Consider the following 20307-nt stretch of genomic DNA (forward strand, 5'->3'; position numbering starts at 1 on the left):
TATTTTGGCTCTCAGTGTGATATGTATGGGAGATCTAACTTTTAAATGTGTGTTTTATCAAGCTTGGAATATATTGAAAAGAGTGAAGAAAGGGTTTTCCAATAGGGATTCAATTGCAGTTCCGATGAAGAATTAGGGAGGTATGCTAAAGCCCTCTTTAAACAGTTATTCTTTGATATCACCCCAGACAGTTAATATGGGATGATTTTATTCAAATTTATTGGCTTTGATTGTCACGCCAAAGTTTGATAAGAACATCACATTTCAGATGCAATTTGCATACGAGAATATTAAGATATTACAGAATATCCCACTAAATATGTCAATGCCCTGTGAGGAAAAATGTTCATCTGAGACAGCTTTGTGCAACGAGCCAGGTCTCGTCCTGGCAACAGTTGCCATAACAAGTTTATTTGTGAAAATGCCTACGTCATCGTTCTCAACACATTATTTCTAATTACAGCATCTGTCAGTTCTATGACTCACTCGTAAAGGGTATAATAGTGGGAGTAGAGCTCGAACTTTCCACAGACTGTCAAAGACACAGAATGGCTTCTCTGAGATCCGCATTCCGACGTCTTACCACCAGGCGCAGCCCTACCAGGTCCCCCATGAGCTATAGAGTGGCAGTACTTGGCACAAGACACGTTGGTAAAACTGCCATCATCTCTCAGTTCCGACAGAAAGGTTTTAAGGATGATGTGTCCATCTACGACATTCAAAGAGAGGTCTTCAAAACCCATAACGCACTACTCCACTTAGACATAGTTGATGCCTCGGGCATTTACAGAGCCTTTCCCATGCTGAAAGGCTCCATAAATAACTGTGATGCGTTTATGCTGGTTTATTCAGTGGACGATCAAGACTCGTTTGAGGTGATGCAGCGGCTACGGCACGAAATCATCGAGTTGAAGATGGATAAAAACGTTCCCATCGTCTTTGTTGCCAATAAGCAGGATCTCCCTGACGATAAGAAGGTTGTGTCGTCCAAAACAGCCGAGTACCTGATCAGAAGAAAATGGCGACATGGGTACGTTGAGGCATCATCGTCTAACTACGACCAGGTTTGTGAAGCATTTAAACAAATTGTAAGACAGCTGACTCCCAATGTCTCACTGACTCCGGTTTTAAAGAAACGGAAAGAATCTGCGCCAGAACAAGAACAGAGAGGTTTACCCACACTGCTCAATAGACTCTTGAAGCGAGGTAGTATATAATGTGTTCACATGGTGCTCAGGTATTTCCCGAGATATTGCAAAGAATCTTTCATTTGTTAGCAAGGCGTCGCTAGTATAGACACTTGTCTCAAATGTGTAATTAAATCTGAGTGTTGTCCATCAGTTTTGGAGCATTCACTGTTCACTATGTTTTTCATGTAGGGACAACTTCGTCCAATGTCGTAAATTGTTGTGACACTATTTATGCCGATAGTATTTCATGTACTATTTCCTGATCATCATATGTCTTATGTGGGGATTATGCATTTACTTGTGGTAAATTGTTTGGTTACTGTTTATGTAAATTATGATTCCTTTATTAAATGAATTAGGCTTCAGGATCACTTATACAATTTTTACTAAATAATCATGACTGTAATCTCCGGGAGCAAAATAATTCCACTGTATTTCCTTCAAAATATTTTGAATTCGAGACTGAAAAACACGAATGCATTGATTGTGTATGTGCTAAATGAAAACAGCATTAACATGTCTGCGTATACAAAAAATGTACAATGTGTTTATGTTTTCTTATGATTTATTGTTGCGACTGTAACATTACTAGCTACATTTGGATTCCGGTTCAGGATAGGTTTCCAGTACCCTGGGGGTTTGGCGAGCGCCGATTAAATGAGGATCGGGTAGTCACAGTATGTGACCTGTTGGGGATGTGCTTCTAAGCTGAAACTTGTGTCAGCATACTGTGTCTGAGTGGAATATTCATGTTAAACTGCGGCATGGTATCTCAATGGGCTAGCAACATAAATCGGCATCAGTCCGGACTAGTACAAGCAGCCACACACACACACGTTGCATAATCTTGGACGCGACGTTAAACCCAAATTTCACCTCACCTCTTTGTGTTATAAGATACATGTATTATTGTAAACGTGTGACTCTAACAACTTTATCTGTATTCAAGCTATTTTGACGTTGTAATATTCTCTTTAATAAAACTGTTTAATTCGTGTTTCTGTCGCTTTCAGACTCTTTGTGAATGAATTGCAAAATATAGACCTACCTGTTGATTTCCTGTGAAGACCTGACGGAAGTTAAAAATAACTGTCAAAGCAATAAACCATGTACAACTGTAAGCCACGTCATGATACGGTATGAATCACACATTACATTCAGTGCACTATTTGAAACAATATTGTGCTCAACTTTGCACACAGAGCTTGCACCATACATATGATTATGAAGAGAAAGACTTACAAAGCTCTCATATCAAACCCACTGTTTCACATATGTTATTTATTTAAGCCTGGTATTTATTCGTGTTGAACCATATGTTTCACTAGCAGTGTAAAGGGTGTGAAGGATTGGATGTGCGGTACATGCTTGACCTGAATTCCTTCACGCTGGGTGCCCGAATAAAATTCGATACATTGCAAAGATAGTGCGCATTAGAGCTTTAGGGAGATAAGCAATCACTCCCCAAACCAGCTTACAGCTTGAATAAGATACAATGCGCAGCATGGCAAGGGCAGTGCGTGATAAAGCTATAAATACGCAAAAAGCTAAAGGAGATAATCGCTTAATGCGCAATAGTTTATGCTTACAACATTTTGACCTGTTAACTTTAGCGAAAGTAGATATAGTTCCCCTAAACATGTAAAGATTTTTTTGAAGCAAAATTAACAAATTTCATTGATTATCTACAACGAAACACGTCTAAGTCACAGAATGTGAGAGGCGATTGGTTCAACCATGTCCATATTAATTCACTCTCATTTTACACACTCCAAGTGGTGTGGGTCAGAAATTTGGGGCACACAATACTCAGAACATATAGAGAGAGTCCTAGTACAGTTGAGTCGGAAATATACTGAACCGGAAAAGAAACGTCACTATGGATAGATATATGAGAAGCCTTATTTGTCCAAACACTATAAACATACTTTAAGACATAATAAAAAGATGAAACTTGGTAAAACTGATCATCAAGGTTGAAATTGATGTGTCAAATGTTCTTAAAGTGAAACACAGCACTAGTCTCTGAGAAAATGGCATCACAAGTCAGTTTCTCGTGTGTCCGCCATGTGCATTGATGATTGCCGTGCAACGTCGATACATGGAATGGATGAGGCGGTTGATGAAGGCCATAGGCACTTGAGCCCACACTCTAAGGAACGCCTGACGCAGTTCAGCCGCAGTCGTCAGCCTTGGTCGGACGTCATTCAGCCGTCTTTGAATCTCGTCAATGGGACTCTCTCTCTCTCTCTTGGAGATGCTGTCGCACAATCTGACGTGGACTTGAAATGCACTGGCTACTTGCCGGCCGGTTTGTCCAGCTTGCAATCGTCCAAGGGCTTGGTGCCGCTAATTTCTTGTCAATCTTGGCATGTAGTAGCAATTCAATAACGATTGAATGTTATCCAATCTGGGTGGATTTTTATAGGGCAAGAAATGGGGGAACGCATGAGCATTTCAATTTGCACGGAACTCACGTGCATCGGGTTACCATTGCCGTTGCCGTGATGCGTTTGGGCGATCGGTTTTATTGTCATCTGCTTCTTTTTTTTAATCATCAAATTTCATTTTTCCGGACAAGGTAACGTTCATTTTTAGAACATTTGACAAAAATTTCCCAGATACATAAATGTCAACTTTCATGCAATGTTACTTTGGGTGACGTTTCTTTTGCCGTAGTGGGAGAATGTGGAAGGAAACCGTTATTTCTAGTGTGTAATGGTAAGATGCATAAACTTTTGGTGTTAAGTGTTATCAATGCCTCCGGAGAGATACTCGAACAGTTATTTAATGTTAAAATCTATGACCGAACATGGTAAAGATACATGGACTTTAAAGATTCCGAATGGATTTGGGTATGCCTGGTTATCACAAGAGATAGGTAACCAGAAAATAATTTTGTTTCTCATTAAACAAAGGTTTAGTGATATAGCACAACAAAATTGGTCTTCTGACTTAAACGACATGTCGACTTGTAAAAGATTTTATTGTAATTTTTAAAGTCTTTTACATGCTGAAAGTTACCTGAATTGTGATATCCGAGGTGAACTAAAAATGTATTTTGCAAAATTAGATGTGACAGTTGTAAATTGATGACAGAAATTGGTAGATATAATTGCTTGCCATTCTACCGGAGATATTTATTTATATTGTTAGCAGCGAACTCCATATATTTGCAGTCTGTCCAGTGTTTACTGACCCCAGGATTTTAAGGAATGGGAACACCAACATTTATGTACATTAACTCTGATACTGAACAATGGTAATGTTAACAATGTTCAAAGAATTACTTCATATTGGTTGCACCTGTTTAAGATACATGCAACATTTATGTCGCCTCAACCCATAACAAAATGCCATACATTATGTGATTTTGGCTCAAGCTGATTTAGATCTGTGGCTTACAGAAACTTTGTTTCTAACCCATGTAACCTCTAACTGTCAAGAAGAATTGTGATGCCTATTGATATTGAACAAAGATCATTTTAACAATGTTCAAAGAACTGCTACATATTTATTACAACTGTTTAAACACGCAGCATTTATGTCGACTCATTCCACAACAAAATAGCATACATTATGAGATTATTGCTCAAGCTAATGAAAATCTGTGACTTATATACACTCACCGCGCCAAAAAAAATCGATATACCATTTGTACCATTGGGCCACTGGCCTCCAAGTACCGATTTAAACTCTCATGTCTCTAGGACCAAAATGGCACTCTATTTTAGTCACAAACAAAGTAACCCCATAATTCCCCGCCTTCAGGGCAAAGAAGAATGACAAAACTCTCCATTCCTATTTTGTGCTGTATTGTATAGCTTCATAGTACTCTATACAGAGGAAGATGCAACACATATACCAAATCCATGTCTCGGAATGAACGGAAGGCTTCCTTTATATTCACAGAAAGTATCTGAGACACGTGGAATTAATGCCATGTAAATTCTCAAAGACTCAAAGGGTTTGTTTGAATTTTTGCAAGATGTTTAGCTTAAGATGTTCGTATATCAATTGTCTAAAATCGTTGAAAAATGTCAAAGAGTCAATCTCCAGTCCACTGATTTACCCAACTTAACTAGCAATAAAAGAGACCAATGAAACGCATTATCAATTTCATATTCAATCTATGCATGGGGGGTCCGATAAGAAGCATGACATGAGAAAGGATATCAATTTTTAATTACGCCAAACACGTGAGGGACAATCCAGCATGCTCTTTCTACCACGATTCAAACACCGCCATGCGACTCTTGCTCACCAGTTGTTTGATCAGGGTTACATCCCGGCCCACCAGAGTCAAGCTTTCAACTAGTTGCATGTTAGACATGTGGAGGATATTTCCAAATTTGAAGCATCAGTGACTAAAAATATGTCCCATGCATTTCTCTATTTTGACTATATGTTTCCGTCTTTGTTCGGGCGAATACTAGGCTTGCCTTTGCATGTGTTTATGACGGGTGGTATAGGTGGGGCTCACCTTTTCGCGAACGCCTGGTGTCAAAAATATTGAAAATACAGGTATAAGAATCGTACAATAAATAGCGTCTACTACTCATCCTAACCACACATAGACGAATACTCCTTACTCTTTGGCTAGAATAATGAGCACTAGTTTTAAGAGACGCACGTCCAGGAATTGCGAACTTGCAACTTCACAACGCAAGCGTTGCCATTTTTCAGACTATTAATAGATAACCAGCCATTCGCAAAAAAGAAAGACATTCTTCATGAACGTATTTAGCCAGCAAGTTTCCATCACTATTCTTCCCGAGGCAAGTTCGTCAACTGACAATAAAAGCCAAGTTCCCATCCTTGCTAAACAATGTTGGAATTTCCAGACTTGATCGTAGCGCCCCTATTGACCAATCAGATTCCATCACATTTGAAGGGTGGTATCTAAAAATCTGTAGGTGACCCGTGTATGATTGTGACACAAAGATGACGATTTACGACCAAAACATTCACAATAGACATGTTATTACTTCACATCTCAAATTCACATTATTCAATGTCCAACCAGATGCGAAACAGCATTGGGATAATCGTTCATTGGTTTCTGGTTGCGAATATGTTTTCTCTTCTCGGGCTCTAGGGCATGGTCTAGGTTTCGATACAAATTCTTCTTTGTTGGCATGGCGGGTGCTACCGGTAGGGCAGGACATGCTTACCCTTTTCGCAAACACCTGGTGTCATAACTGATTCTCAGTGGTCCATGCATATATTTTTCACTTCTATTTTACATTTTACGCCCAATGGAATATGTTTCGGTGCTTACTTTCTTGCTTTGCCGTTTTATATTTACCGGATATTTACCCCAGAGATCGTCATTACACGGCATCGACTAGGCCCATGAAGATCCGGGGTAGAATAGGTCTTCAGCATCCTATGCTTGTCGTAAAAGGCGAATAACGGGATCGGGTGGTCAGGCTCGCTGACTTGGTTGATGCATGTCATCGATCCCAATTGCGTGGATCGGTGTTTATAATGTCAATCACTGGATTGTCTGGTCCAGACTCGATTATTTACAGACCCATGTAGCTTGAATATTGCTGAGTGCGGCGTTAAACAACAAACAGACAAACAAACAAAGACAACATCAACTAAGTTGCGACTTTAGCAGAGGCACTCACTGGTCTCTCAATGGAATGTCTGAAGCCAAAATTGACGTCGCTTTCTCTGCTGCGTATTACAGTCTAATCTTTTAACGCATTTGTTTGTAACGACAGAATAAGATTAAATAATATTGCTAAATATGCGTTTCTTGCTTTGGACAAACATAATAATGTCTTTGAATTAGCAAACGACAAATAATCTTGTCGTTTATCTTCAGTATTAAACTGGCATAAGACAAGTACAAGTAGCCACACACATATACATATATATATCCCCATATGCGTTGCTAAAAAAAACAATTTACCTCACCTCACCTCATCTCACCTCACCTCACCTCACCACACCTCACCTCACCTCACCTCACCTCACCGCACCTCACCTCACCTCACCTCACCGCACCGCACCGCACCGCACCGCACCGCACCGCACCTCACCTCACCTCACCTCACCTCACCTCACCTCACCGCACCGCACCGCACCGGCAAGTGTATCCGACATTGTTAGTTAACAGCGGATGTCAGAAGATCATGGTTCGGCAGTGTATCACAACAAGCTGAGATTCTGTGTTGATTTCCATGCATTAATACACAGATAAACCAATCCATCACTTGTGTTAAACGTCTGAAACACAGCCATAACTCAAGTAAGACATAAGGAAAATGACAGAATATCGTTTATGACAGTTTTTGTGAAAAGCGGAGACGACCGACCTCTTCTGAGTGAGTGAATCTTGCCTTCAGCCGCATCAGCAGTATTGCAGCAATTCGCGGCAAGAATGAAGATAAAAAAAATTAATGAAAAAGAACATAGAATAAAAGTGATCGTAAAGATCACTAAAACTTCAGTCCATGATAACAGTAAACAGTAAAAATTGACATACCAACTTATACTCTACATCTTATCATACAGTCTAATTTCCGTAAAATATGCTAAGATTAAGTGGTTAAAACGTTATGTATAAGTGTATAAGGTCAGAAATAGTTTGAACAGTATTAAATGTTGACGAATCAATGCAAAATCCACACATTCCAATAACAGGTGCTTGACAGTCAAAGGAATGTGACAAGGAATACATTGAGGGACATCCTCTCCCTTCAGTGTAAAGGAATGCGTGTAATGACAGTGTCCAATGCGACATCTTCGTATCACAACCTTATGCTGACGACTTAAGTAGGTAAGGGCATGGTACCCAATCGACGCTTGTGTGTCATGAAGCTTATCAAAGACTTTCTTATTCCAACTTTGCTGCCACCGATTTTGTAACATATTGCCAAATAACAGCTGCAAGGCTATTAGTTTTGCCTTAGCCTATGCCGTAAAAATTGAACTTCAATCAGTGATTATAAAATGTCATCATGTGAACCAGCTGCAACTAGTATAACTGGTATTATGATGTTTAATTTTCTTGGGAGGCTTGTTGATCTGATAAGGAGTTAGTATCATCGGTTTGTAATTTCGTTAATTCAAAATTGACATCAGGCTGTGTTTATTGACACAGTGGCACTTCGTGTAGTTTGAAATCGGCAATTGCAGAAGGATTTAAATTGCCATCTTTAATGTGTGATTGAATACGGGTAAACTAAGTGTTAGCACTAAGTTACGTTTCTCAGCATTCAAAGTTTGAAAAGGAGGCTTACAACCTGTGTTAAATGTGGGATTGAGTGGATTGGATTGGAGTTATTGCAGTGTCAGTTTTATCCTTCTGATATCAAGACACGGCTATTTAGCTTCAAATGGTATAGTTCTAAATGCAGTATGACACAATCTAAGATCTTGATGATGAATTCTGTTTAGCTTTGGATTGTACGATTTACGAGCTGCACCATGCTTAAAACAGCCGTAATCATGGACAGATCTAATCAGTATTCCGTAGAGATGGTAGAGAGTTTGTTGGTCTCCACCCCGTTTAGCATTTGAAACACCTTTCGGATATCAATAGCTTGTAAGCATTTAATTTTAACATTTTTAATGAGAGGAATAAAAGACTTTTTATTATCAAAGGTTATTCCTAAAAATGGTCTCTTTGACCACTTTCATTCGAGTATTATCTATGCAAAACACTCATTACAAAAATGAGAAAAACATGTTTGGCTTTGAAAATGTTAAACCTTTTTTCCAGTAACCACTTTTGAATCCTGTTAAGGTAAAGTTGTAATTGTCTCTCAGTGGTGTTCATCTTTATACTACAGCATCAAATATTAAAGTCATCAACAAATAAGGACCCATCAATGCTTTCAGTCAAAACCTTTGCAAGATTATTTATTTTAACCCAAAAAGAGTAACTGATAAAATGCTTCCTTGAGGGATTCCTATTTCCTAAACAAATATTCAGATAATGCGAAGCCCACTCTGACTTAACATTTCCTGTCTTCTAAAAACCGTGCAGTAAAATAAGGCATTCTGCCCCGAAAGCCCATATTCTCCAGATGTGTCATAATGCCATACTTTCATGTCGCATCGTAGGCTTCCTCCCAGTGAAAAAAGGTGGATACTTGTTGTTTATTAAAAAAACATTGTGGACAAACGATTCCAATCCCACGAGATGATCAATAGTATTCCTTTGATGTCAGTAACCAGAAACCAGAAATCGTTATCAGATTTTTTCATTCTATTGACCAGACAAGGCGCCTATTAATCTGTTGTTCCATTGTTTTGCAGACACGGAGAGTTAATACTATTAAGCGATAATTTCAAGGGTCCCAACCTATATTGGGAATGGGAATTAACAGAATCCCAATCTCGTTAAAATCAGATCTTAGTTTTTGCTACCGCTGAACAAAGATCTGAGGACATCCCATAACGGGTCACGTCAGAACGACCTATCGCGAATTTTGACGGACCAATGAAATGATTGACAAGAAATCGATATGAGCCAATCAGAAGGCAGCTTTCTTGAACTTTACGACACAAGTTTCAAACTGGCGACTACGCTTCGAAAGATATTTTTACGTATTCACAATTAAAAAATCTAAAACTAATAAAAAGAACAATCTGGAATGGCTTATAGATGGCCAAGATTGTATGGATATGATAAAAAAAACGTAACTGTCGTTCGGAATACCCTCTGTTAAAGATTTCGAGGTTGCATGATTAGAAAACACATTCCGTCCGTCACTTTCATGATCTGGTAAGCGACGCTCTGATTGGTTGAATGAAAGGTCATTCTGACATGACCCGTAATGGGATGTCCTCAGATCTTTGTTTAGTGATTGCGAGAACTAAGATCTGATTTTAATGAGATTGACAGTATCCTCTTGTCAGGTTGTTGGAAAATTAACCGTTTCCCACATATTATTAAATATATATAACAGGGTTAAAAGAGGAGATTGTGAGCCTTGATCAAAGCCTCTCTTAATTCCTTCACGGAAAATGGTTTATTACAATGTGAAAATTCAGAAGTTTCTTTTCCTGGTAATTTTGAAACTTCTGGAATTTAGGATCATAGTTGGCAGATAATGAATTTGTTCTAATCGTTTCTGCTAAAGTATCATTTTTAATTTTGATTCTTTATCTTTAATTCATCTGTCCATATTCCTTACTTTATCAAGGAGAGTAGGTGTTTTATTTTGGAAACAAACCTTCTCTTTTTTTCCCTTAATAGTTCAAGAGCTTTTGTTCTCATAATCATTAGCATTACACAAAGTACTGAAGGACGAGGGCTGGAAAAAAGTTCTAAGCCTGACTACCCTTCAACTAAAGGCCCATAACAAAGTGAACTAGTCAATTTAGTACATTGTTTGAGTAGTTCATTGCAAGTGTATTAGGTCTGTTGAGGCCGCTGGTATATTAGTGACAGCTGGTTGAACATGATAGGGATCTAAATGGACACAGAAATGGAAAAGAACGAGTACCGAGAAGTCATCAAGTTTTTTTACTTTAGGGAAATGTACTCCTCAAGAAATTCATGACTGCATGTCACAAGTGTATGGTTATAAGTACCCTGGTTATTCCACTATTTAACGTTGGGCAGCTATGTTTTAGGTTTAGAGAACAAGCCTTGATGATGACCTCAGGTCTGGACGTCCCGCAACTTCCATCAATGAAGATTCATTCAAGGAGATAGAAAAATCTTATACTGTCAGATAGACGTATCACCTTTACTGCACTTGAGGAAGATACAGGTCCAAGCCATGGATCCATTGAAACTATTATTCATGAACTTTTACAGATGAATATGATGTCTGCTCGTCGGGTGCCAAAGTTTCTAAATTCTGATATTAAGGAAAAAAGAACTGACATTGACAGAAAACATTTAGAGCTATTTGGAGAGGATTTCGTCAAACTCAAAAAGAGATTAGTAACGGATGATGAAACATGGGTCTTCCACAATTATCCCGAGTCAAAACGTCAAACCATGGAATGGCACTATTCCACTTCTCCGTCATTAAGGAAATTCATTTTTTCAAGATCAGTGAAGAAAGGTATGGCCATTGTATTCTGGGATGCAAAGGGCGTGATCCTTGTTGATTTCTTAGAAAGTCAAAAGACGATTACCGGTGCCTACTATGCTGATTTGCTTCACAGTGGCATGACAATGCCTCTTCTCACACCTCTCGACTTGCAAAGACTGCTGTGAGACAATGTGGCTTCAAAGAGCTTCATCATTCCTCCATACTCGGCCGACCTGGCACGAAGTGATTTCCTGTTTCTTAATTTGAAAGATCACCTTCGTGGAAAGCGCTGTGATGACCTCAAAGCTGTCATGAATGGCTTCAGAAAAACTGTTCCTGACTGGAAGTTTCACTATCGATATGAAGTGTTTTGAAAAGTAGGGAGATTATGTTGAAAAATAAAATTAAAAAAACTTTCACAACTTTTTGAAGCTCGTATGCTAATTAGCTTTGCCAAATTTCCACTTAGTAGAGGGTGTATCTGTGGTGACAGTTTCAAGAACAGTTGCAAAGTGATCACTTGACCAATAATTGGACAATCACCCTGGACCAATGATTCACAGTCCGTGATTTCTTCGGTTGATTTCTAACATCTTCTATGTTCATTTGCAACGCGACGTACAAAGAAGTTGTACGTAGCCTCGGTAATGAAGGTTGTCATGATGTTTTGGACATAATGTTTTATCTATTAGAGTAGCTTTGAATCGGTATAATGCTCTTAATATACGAAACGAGCATTCATGCAATTATTTGTGAGAATCCGTGTACCCAACTGCCTAGAGGTCCACTCCCCTTGCAGAACACGGGTAACACGCATGTGACATAGACGCTTAACGCGTTGCATGCGGGTTAAGCACCCATTAAATGTGCAAACCGATGAGCACGTGTTAGCAACGAGAGACCCATGTGTATGTCATGCGTGTAACGCAGGACTGGGATTCAGTTGAATTTGACAAAAAGATAAATGAATAGTGAGCTAAAGGAAAACAATGAGATGTGAATCTTGAGGTAATGAGCAACCATTGACCTGTATTCACCTGACCATAAACACAAGGACGGCCAGTCTTAAATAGTGTTCGGTTGCTCAACTTGTTTGCATGAACCAATCCACTGGGTCTTGTTATTGTGACTTGCCGGCAGTAGAACAAAAGTGAATTTAGATACCCATTCATTGCTACGAAATCCCCGGAGTTGTCACCAAAGAGTAATGTTCGAAATTAATTAGGTGACAGAGTTTGTGGAATGGGGAAATTTCCATTTCAATGTTCATTCCATTTCAAATTTATGCTTAAGATTGTACAATTATGACAGAGAAGTAAGCGCTGCCTATGTCCTATTATGATATTATGATATGACATTGTTCGTTCATCAAATTTATGCTTAAGATTGTACAATTATGACAGAGAAGTAAGCGCTGCCTATGTCCTATTATCTCACGTTGGAACATTTTCCCCTCTGTTTATCAATGTTTCTGTATGACAACTTCCAGCTGGTTACATTATTGTGGACTTGAGAAGTGATGATGAATTTTAATATCCATAGTATTATAGTTTGTCATTTGTAAAAACAACCTGTAATCGAATAATGGAATGCCATCCGTAGACATCACACAATGATATACACGCGGATAGATTCAACGATAATATTTAATAAGCTGAAGTTTGAAAATGGCATTTTTGTCAAACTGGATGTTTTTGAAAACTTTGAAATATCAGTAGAAAACATTTTTTCAAAATAATGCAGTTATGCAGTTGAGACGTTTGTTGAGTTTGCACTTAAAACTACAACACAAAGTTAATTTTATGACAATCAGAACATATGAATAATTTGGCTTATCAATGAGATCACATTCAAATTCATACAAAATCGAATTCTTTTTCATATTAAAACATTTGATAACTATCATGACAATTTCAAAACATTTATCAGTAATTAATTATGCAATTACTGTGGGCCATAAAGGATTCCTATCAAACATCGTCATTTGCATAATATTTTTTTATATATTTCTTTATTGATGTGGAATAGTGAATGCTGAGAAGTAATAAAGTTTTGAATGACCAGCTGATTTTAAAAATAGTCCCGTATGCAAGTGATGTTCTTTCAAGGCGGCAGTTAAAGCGTTTTCTTGTCAGGTCGAAGGCCTGCGATTCCCGGTATGGGTACAATGTGTGAAGACCATTTCTGGTGTCACCCGCCGAGATGTGGCTGGAGTTGCTAAAAGTGGCGTTAAAGCATACTCATTCACTCACTCACTGATGATCCTACAGCTATCCGTTTGTTAAACAGGGATATTTCCAAGGGGTGAGTAATCGATACGTCACGGCTTGTCAGTTACATGAAGTGAGGAAAGCTTGAACATCCATTGTAAGTACAAACTGTGTGTAATACTATTTTGAGGTACACGCAAAAGTGTAACAAGGGGTACGAACACGAAAACTGCCTTCTCAATGTGTTTTGAGATGCCTTGGTTTGGTATTGTGGTCCCAATGGAATAGCTACACTCTGGACCTATGGGTGGGTGTGGAGTTGTGTAAGTACACGTTTGGGGCATAACCATTGTGTCCTGTCAAGTAACACATTCGAGATCATCGTCAATACTGGTTTTATATGGAATCAGGGACTATCAACCGAGATCTTGAAATAATGAAGGGAAAGGTCTGTGCCTGTACACCATGCCGTTTTGTAATTTATTGAGGGAGAGTGGTGAGGTTGGGGCAGTAATTATACGACCCTGAAACTGTATGTCACAATATTAGACGTCCTTTGATTGTGCGGGCCTAATCAAACAAAAGCTTATGTTTTATGCAAATTGTGTGAGTGCTGGGAGCCTCGGTTTACACTTTTCACAAAGTCCAGGGCCCACTTGCACAAAGCGATCTTAGCGCTAAGATGATCGTAACTCCCATACTTTAACATAGGCTTACAATAGTTGTAGCGCTAAGATCGCTTTGTGCAACTGGGCCCTGGTGTCATCACTGATTTTAAGAGATCCATTTATATAGTTTTCACCAGTTGGTTGTCTGTTACGACCATTGGAATCTGTGTCGGCAGAGATTCGAGAGTGATTATTCTCTAGTTGTGACGTTTAACATTTACATAACTCTACATTGGATCAGAGCCTTTCAGTCAAGTCAATGTGTTCTGTGGCTACTTCAGTTTGAGTATTGAGGGCGTAATATCAGTTAAGCGCCAGATGAATGCAAACAAGTAGCTACATTGTATTGCAATTGCTCAAAGCCTGAATTGCCCTCTTGTAAAAATGAGTTTTATTGAATTATCCTGTTTACTCTATTAAACACTTTACTTTTAAAATAGTTGTTTTGAGTTGAACTAAAATTTTGTCAACCTTCGGGAAACTGAAACAAAAGCATTTTATATTTTGTCAAATAATGTTTTGTGCCACGTGACCACCAAAGTCTGCCATGCCATTTTACAAACAAACTGGTTTTATACACCTGCTAGCCAGCCTGCATGTATACATGTGATTTAAAATGAGATATATAGAGGTTATCACGCGAGTGTGTTTGGGGATGGTAAATATCCTGCAAAAGGAATAAACATTGTATTTAGCGAGCCTTGGCGAGCTAAATACATTGTGTTTATTCCTAATGCAGGATATTTACCATCCCTAAACACACGAGCGTGATAACCTCTTTATCACATAATGTCATTCTTTAATTCTGTGCTTCCAAATCGCTTTCCCTCTCTCACAAACATTACCGAAACATTGCGAGTTTTCCTTGAATGCGCGTATTAATATTTATTACTTCACAGGGTAAGTGATGTGTCAGTGACAGTAGCAAATATAGTTCAAACTGAAATACAGTGGCGAAGCAACATATACGCAAAACAACAATTGTTTTTAATTGCCTTTCGCAGCAATCCATCGGTCTGTCTGCTAGAGTAACCGCCCTTTGTCAAAGGGAAGCTACTCTAACCCTACTCTATGACACGACATGGCCACGGTCAGACGTTCTTGACAGTCGGTCTGTCCTGTTATAACGTTAAGAAGTGTAGTCAGATGTACACACAGCGACAAAACGAAACAAGGTAACAATTCAAACATATTTCGGCCAAATCCAACTATTTTAATTTGTGGAGAAAGGTCCAAGCCGGAGAGGTCTACAAGCACAGATACGGCTACTGATCCCGCTTGGCTAGGCCTCGTGCCCTCGAAAAATTGTGTCGAAATTTACATCTCCAAAGTTGCCAAAACTTATAAAATGCCTTAGCTACATCACAGTTAGACACTGATTTTCAGTATAATAGACTGTTCTTTAGATAATGAAAGCAATTATCTCTGTAGTTTAGCCGGATTCCCGATGGTTAATTCTGACTCGATCGCCGAATGACGAGGGCGACGCCATGTTTATTTATAAACAGTGAAAGTAGTCCCTACTTGACCTTTGATATTTGCATCTCAAACGGCTATCGTTTTTATCCCTTGGCTTTAATCTGCCGAGAAACCTACCCACTATATGATAATGTGGATATATGTGAATGTTTTAGTTAGTTACGAATCCTAGGCCAACCCGCTTGGTTATTAATCAGGAAACAGTGTCTCAACGACCCTATTGTAAGTATTGGATTTGATGAATCAAGGTCTCACAATAAAAGTGTTATGAGTTGCATCCCAAAGTGAAACGCTAAGGATAATCCCCCAAATCGATACAGAAATGAATTGTGAAATCTGTAATAAACCACAGATCAATGAACAGTCAACAAATTATTTTGAAACAGGTTAACAATGATAACAGGCAATACACTGGGTCAAACATGGCAGTAGCAGTGAATGACAGGCCCTATTACATACGTCAGTGCACTCACGGATGTCCAGAATGTGTCACAGTAGATGTCTTGAATGGGGCACGTGCTCCGTTGGTTGGTTGGTTGGTTTGTTCTTTTACGCCGCACTCAGCAGTATTCCAGCTATATGACGGCGGTCTGGAAATAATCGAATCTTGACACAATTGGGATCGATGACATGCATCAACCAAGTCAGCGAGCCTGACCACCCGATCCCGTTAGTCGCCTTTTACGGCAAGCTTGGGTTGCTGAAGACCTATTCTACCCTGGGCACGTGCTCCGTTCTTGATTCCAGAAACAGTGTTGGAAACGGCAGAAACGTCGATGATTTCAGATAGGTATCCTGTCCCCACAATGCAAGAAGACAAGTCGCTATTCAGGTCATGGAAGGATTGGAATCGCCCTCGTCTCCCGCTTTTTGCCTGCCCCTCAGTAACTGTCGTCTGTCAGTAATTATATACAAAGACAGATAACTCTCAAGTACTCTGGTTGTCGCATGCCGCCAATATAAATCCTTGAACAAACGGCATTTTTTACATCTTACGAGCGCTTTGATTAGATGTCGCCAAGAATCATCAGCTTTGTTTGTTAGTTCTGTGACGCCATGCTAAGCAATATTCCAGCTACCTAACGGCGGCCTGGAAATAATCGAATCTGGACCAGACAATCCAGTGATTGATATCATGATCATCGATCCACGCAATTGGGATACGATGATATACATCAGCCAAGTCCGCGAGCCTGACCACCCGATCCCGTTAGTCGCTTTTTACGGCAAGCATGGGTTGTTGAAGACCTACGCTAACCCAGATTGTCTGGTCCAAACTCGATTGTTTACATGACGACGTCGTATGGCAGGAACGTTGCTGGGTGATTACCCTTTTTATGACATTCTGTGAGCAGGACATGCTTATCCTTGACCTAGTGTCATCACTGACATTGATTTTCATCATTATTTTGCCTTTAACGCTCCACTGAATCTGACCCGTGAAGATCCTCAAAGATTCTTTGAGGGTTACTATGTTCAAAACTTCCAGGTCTTGAACTGTCTTTTGATAACACATCTAAATGATTTTCTCGTTTCGTGAATTATGCAGATCAAGTTGGCCGAAGGGGTAATTATATGCTATGCTTTGAGGGCCTGTAACAAACAAATATTAACAATTGCTGCAATTCCAGTGTTACATTTTAGTCATGAAAAGATCTTGGGGCTCTGTATCCAATGCAGGAAATATAAAGAATGTATCTGGCATGTTCAATGATTAAATTCCCAGTGGCTCATAAAATCAGAATATCAATTTACCACTAAAGTTTGCCTAGATTCCATGCATTGATATACGTCAATAAATCCTGCATTATGGTAATCGCATTATGTATTAATACAAATGGGTTTAATTTTTCTAAGTGAGACAATATATATGCTCGCACAATAGAAATGTTAGGGTAGAATAAATAAGGTCGTAATATGCATATAGGTGAGAGGATGTGAAATAGGATTTAAGGTCACGCTCAACATTATTGTTACCCTTATATAGTGACGGCTGTTTGTGCGTGCCAGTATTACAGCGCCAGCCCACTGAAATACCATGCCGCATTTTAACAGGGATAGCACACTTATTTTACTGACAACTGGTCGACCAGTCCTTGTTTTATCCCTTTCACGCACAGCGCCAGACAGGGTAATAATAAGAACCATCGATTAACCCTTTTTGGTATGACCGGTGCATTCAGTGGACTGACGGACTCGTGAAGATCCGGATTACAATAGGTCTTCAGCATAAGAAGACGCTTGTCGTAAGAGGCGAATAACGTGATAGGGTGGTCAGGCTCGCTGACTTGGTTGATGCATGTCATCGATCCCAATTACGTGGGTCGATGCTCACATGATATCAATCTTTGGATTGTCTAGTCCAGACTCAATAATTTATAGACCGCCGTCGTTTAACAACAAGCATACAAACAAACAGTGACAACTGACGTAATAAACATACGATGTTTTGTGTCTGTTTGGCTGGTTTTTCTTTAACGAACATGACGGTGGTCTGTAAATAATCGAGTCTTTGACGAACGTGACGGCGGTCCATTAACAATTGAGACTGGTCCAGACAATCAAGTGATTGATATCATGAGCATCGATACACGCAATTGGAATAAGATAGCATGCATCAACCCGGATTTTTACAGGTGTGTCTAAAAGTAAATATTTTAGATATATTTCAATAACCATTTTATTTGTTCCATAAAATGTTTCATAAAAGCTACGCAAATACAAAACGGTACACAGAGAATACTACACTCAATCTCGTTAGATACTTTTTTACGAAACGAGCGGACTTTCGATGGTATCTGACCGAGCGAAAGCGAGGTCAAAGACCATAGAAAGTTCACGAGTTCCTTAAAAATGGAGGATTTCCAGTCAGAAAAGATGGCACAAATTTACAGCAGGTTTACAGAAGACTTTTGTGATCCTCCTCTCTTGAAGAAACTGGCTTGTACTGGAAGCTTAAGGAACCTGAACTTGTGGTGTAACATCTGAACGGCTACCTGGGGTTTCATGCGTGGATTCCAAAGGTGGAGCATCAATACTTGCTTCATTTTCCTGATTGCCTTTGTCTTAGTGAGGATATATAGTTGCAGGTGCTACGGACAGATCCTCATAAGTCTTGTTGGAAAAAGGATAAATCCCCCGATTTCCGGAAAGCTGACGCCAAATTATCTGGAGTATTGCCCTCAAATATGGTTTGGCTGTGACCTTGGCAACCTCGTATTTGGTGATTTTCACACCTGGATTCCGTTGAAGATACAACTGACATTCCCTGCTGTACATAGATTTAAAGGGCCCAAACACTGCAACATCCAGAGGTGATATGACTGGTATGTGGTGGCAGGACAAACAAAATCACGTTGTGCTTCTTGGCCCAGTCAACTAGAGTTAAAGACACGTGTGATCTATGGCCATCAAAGAGAACTTGCATGCTTCACAAAGTGCTTTGTGAGATAATTCTGAAATATCTTTGCATTAGACCATCCACTGTCTGACATTTCTCCAGAAGATCCAGGTGGCGCTCCATCCAGGAACTGATCATTCCACCTCTTCCCAGGGAAAACAGAGTAAGGAGGAATGTGGTTACCAATGGCATTACCACCAACGAATAATGGTAACTGTGGAAGATCTTGGCGATGATACTGCTTGTGGTTGGGAAGTGGACTCACAGACGATCTTAGGAGGGGCATGCTCAGTACTGATCCCAGTCTCATCCATGTTGTAGATCCTTTCTTGATTCTCTCTCAGTTCATTAAATGTCAAAATAGTGGCCAGCTCCTTAAAGTAGGAACGCAGTGCTTCGCGGGAGGCATATTGTGCTCTCAGCATGGATAGCTTCTGGGTTTTTGCAAGTTTAACCTCGGGCCCTCGCCTTAGAAACCCATAAAACCAGTTGTCACTAAGAGGTCTATCACTCTTAGTTTTTCTGCCACATGTCACTGCAAAATCGGCCGCCAGGTATTGGACATTGAGCTTTGTATATCCATATTCTATGCTGGACATGTACTTTATGTGATTGACTAACTGTTGCTCCTCTTTGTCAGACAAAAGCGTCTCTCCACCGGGCTTGGCATGGACAGGAACATCACCCCTTGTTCTGTCTCGAAGAGTTGACTCCGGAACTGTATAGAAATGAGATGCACTATATACTGACATTCCATCGCAAGTGGCATCAAATGCGTGCTGCAAATTGGCAGCATCATACTGGCATCTAACTTTAACTGTCTTAGGCTGCTGAAAAGTTAGTTGCCTCCTTACTTTAACAGTCTTGCTATCCTGAAAAGAGAAAAGGTAAGTAGAATTTAGTCTTTGCAATAATTAATAGGTATTAGATACATTTTTACTATCTTACCCCAAAAAAGTAATAAAGAAGAAACAACAAATATGAGTAAAATATTTAAGATTTTTATTAAAAAAGGATAAACTTTATTCGTCCAAAAAGTTGAAAAAATGTGAAAAAAATTGTTTTAAAAAACTTATAAATATATCCATAAAACGCACTACAGAAAACTATAAATACACATTTTTTCGAATTTTACCACTCCTTTTATGACAACATTATGTATTCATCATATTTGGCTCCAAGTCAGGAACGTATTGGTAAATATGGCATTATGGCCCTTATGTACCATACATTTCTGACCACTTAGCGGAAACAAATGTGTGGACTACGTCACTTCCGCTACCTTATTTGTTAACCGAGAAAGTTTACTTGAGAAAAAGCGGGTTATATCGAAGTCAATTGATAGATAGG

The 20307-nt window shown here is 39.3% G+C and overlaps 1 protein-coding gene and 1 pseudogene across 1 annotated transcript; one reads left to right on the forward strand and one right to left on the reverse strand.

Annotated features, from left to right (window-relative positions):
- The first annotated feature begins 611 nt into the window (after positions 1-611).
- LOC139455723 (ras-related protein Rap-2c-like) lies at positions 612-1217 on the forward strand. Its single transcript, XM_071237271.1, has one exon. It carries the CDS (start codon positions 612-614, stop codon positions 1215-1217), a length of 606 nt encoding a protein of 201 aa, XP_071093372.1.
- A 17176-nt stretch (positions 1218-18393) lies between these two features.
- On the reverse strand, positions 18394-19709 carry LOC139455046 (uncharacterized; annotated as a pseudogene).
- Positions 19710-20307: the final 598 nt, after the last annotated feature.

Source organism: Haliotis cracherodii, unplaced genomic scaffold, assembly GCF_022045235.1.
Source record: "Haliotis cracherodii isolate W230 unplaced genomic scaffold, xgHalCrac1.p SCAF_11, whole genome shotgun sequence".
Lineage (NCBI taxonomy): Eukaryota > Metazoa > Mollusca > Gastropoda > Lepetellida > Haliotidae > Haliotis > Haliotis cracherodii.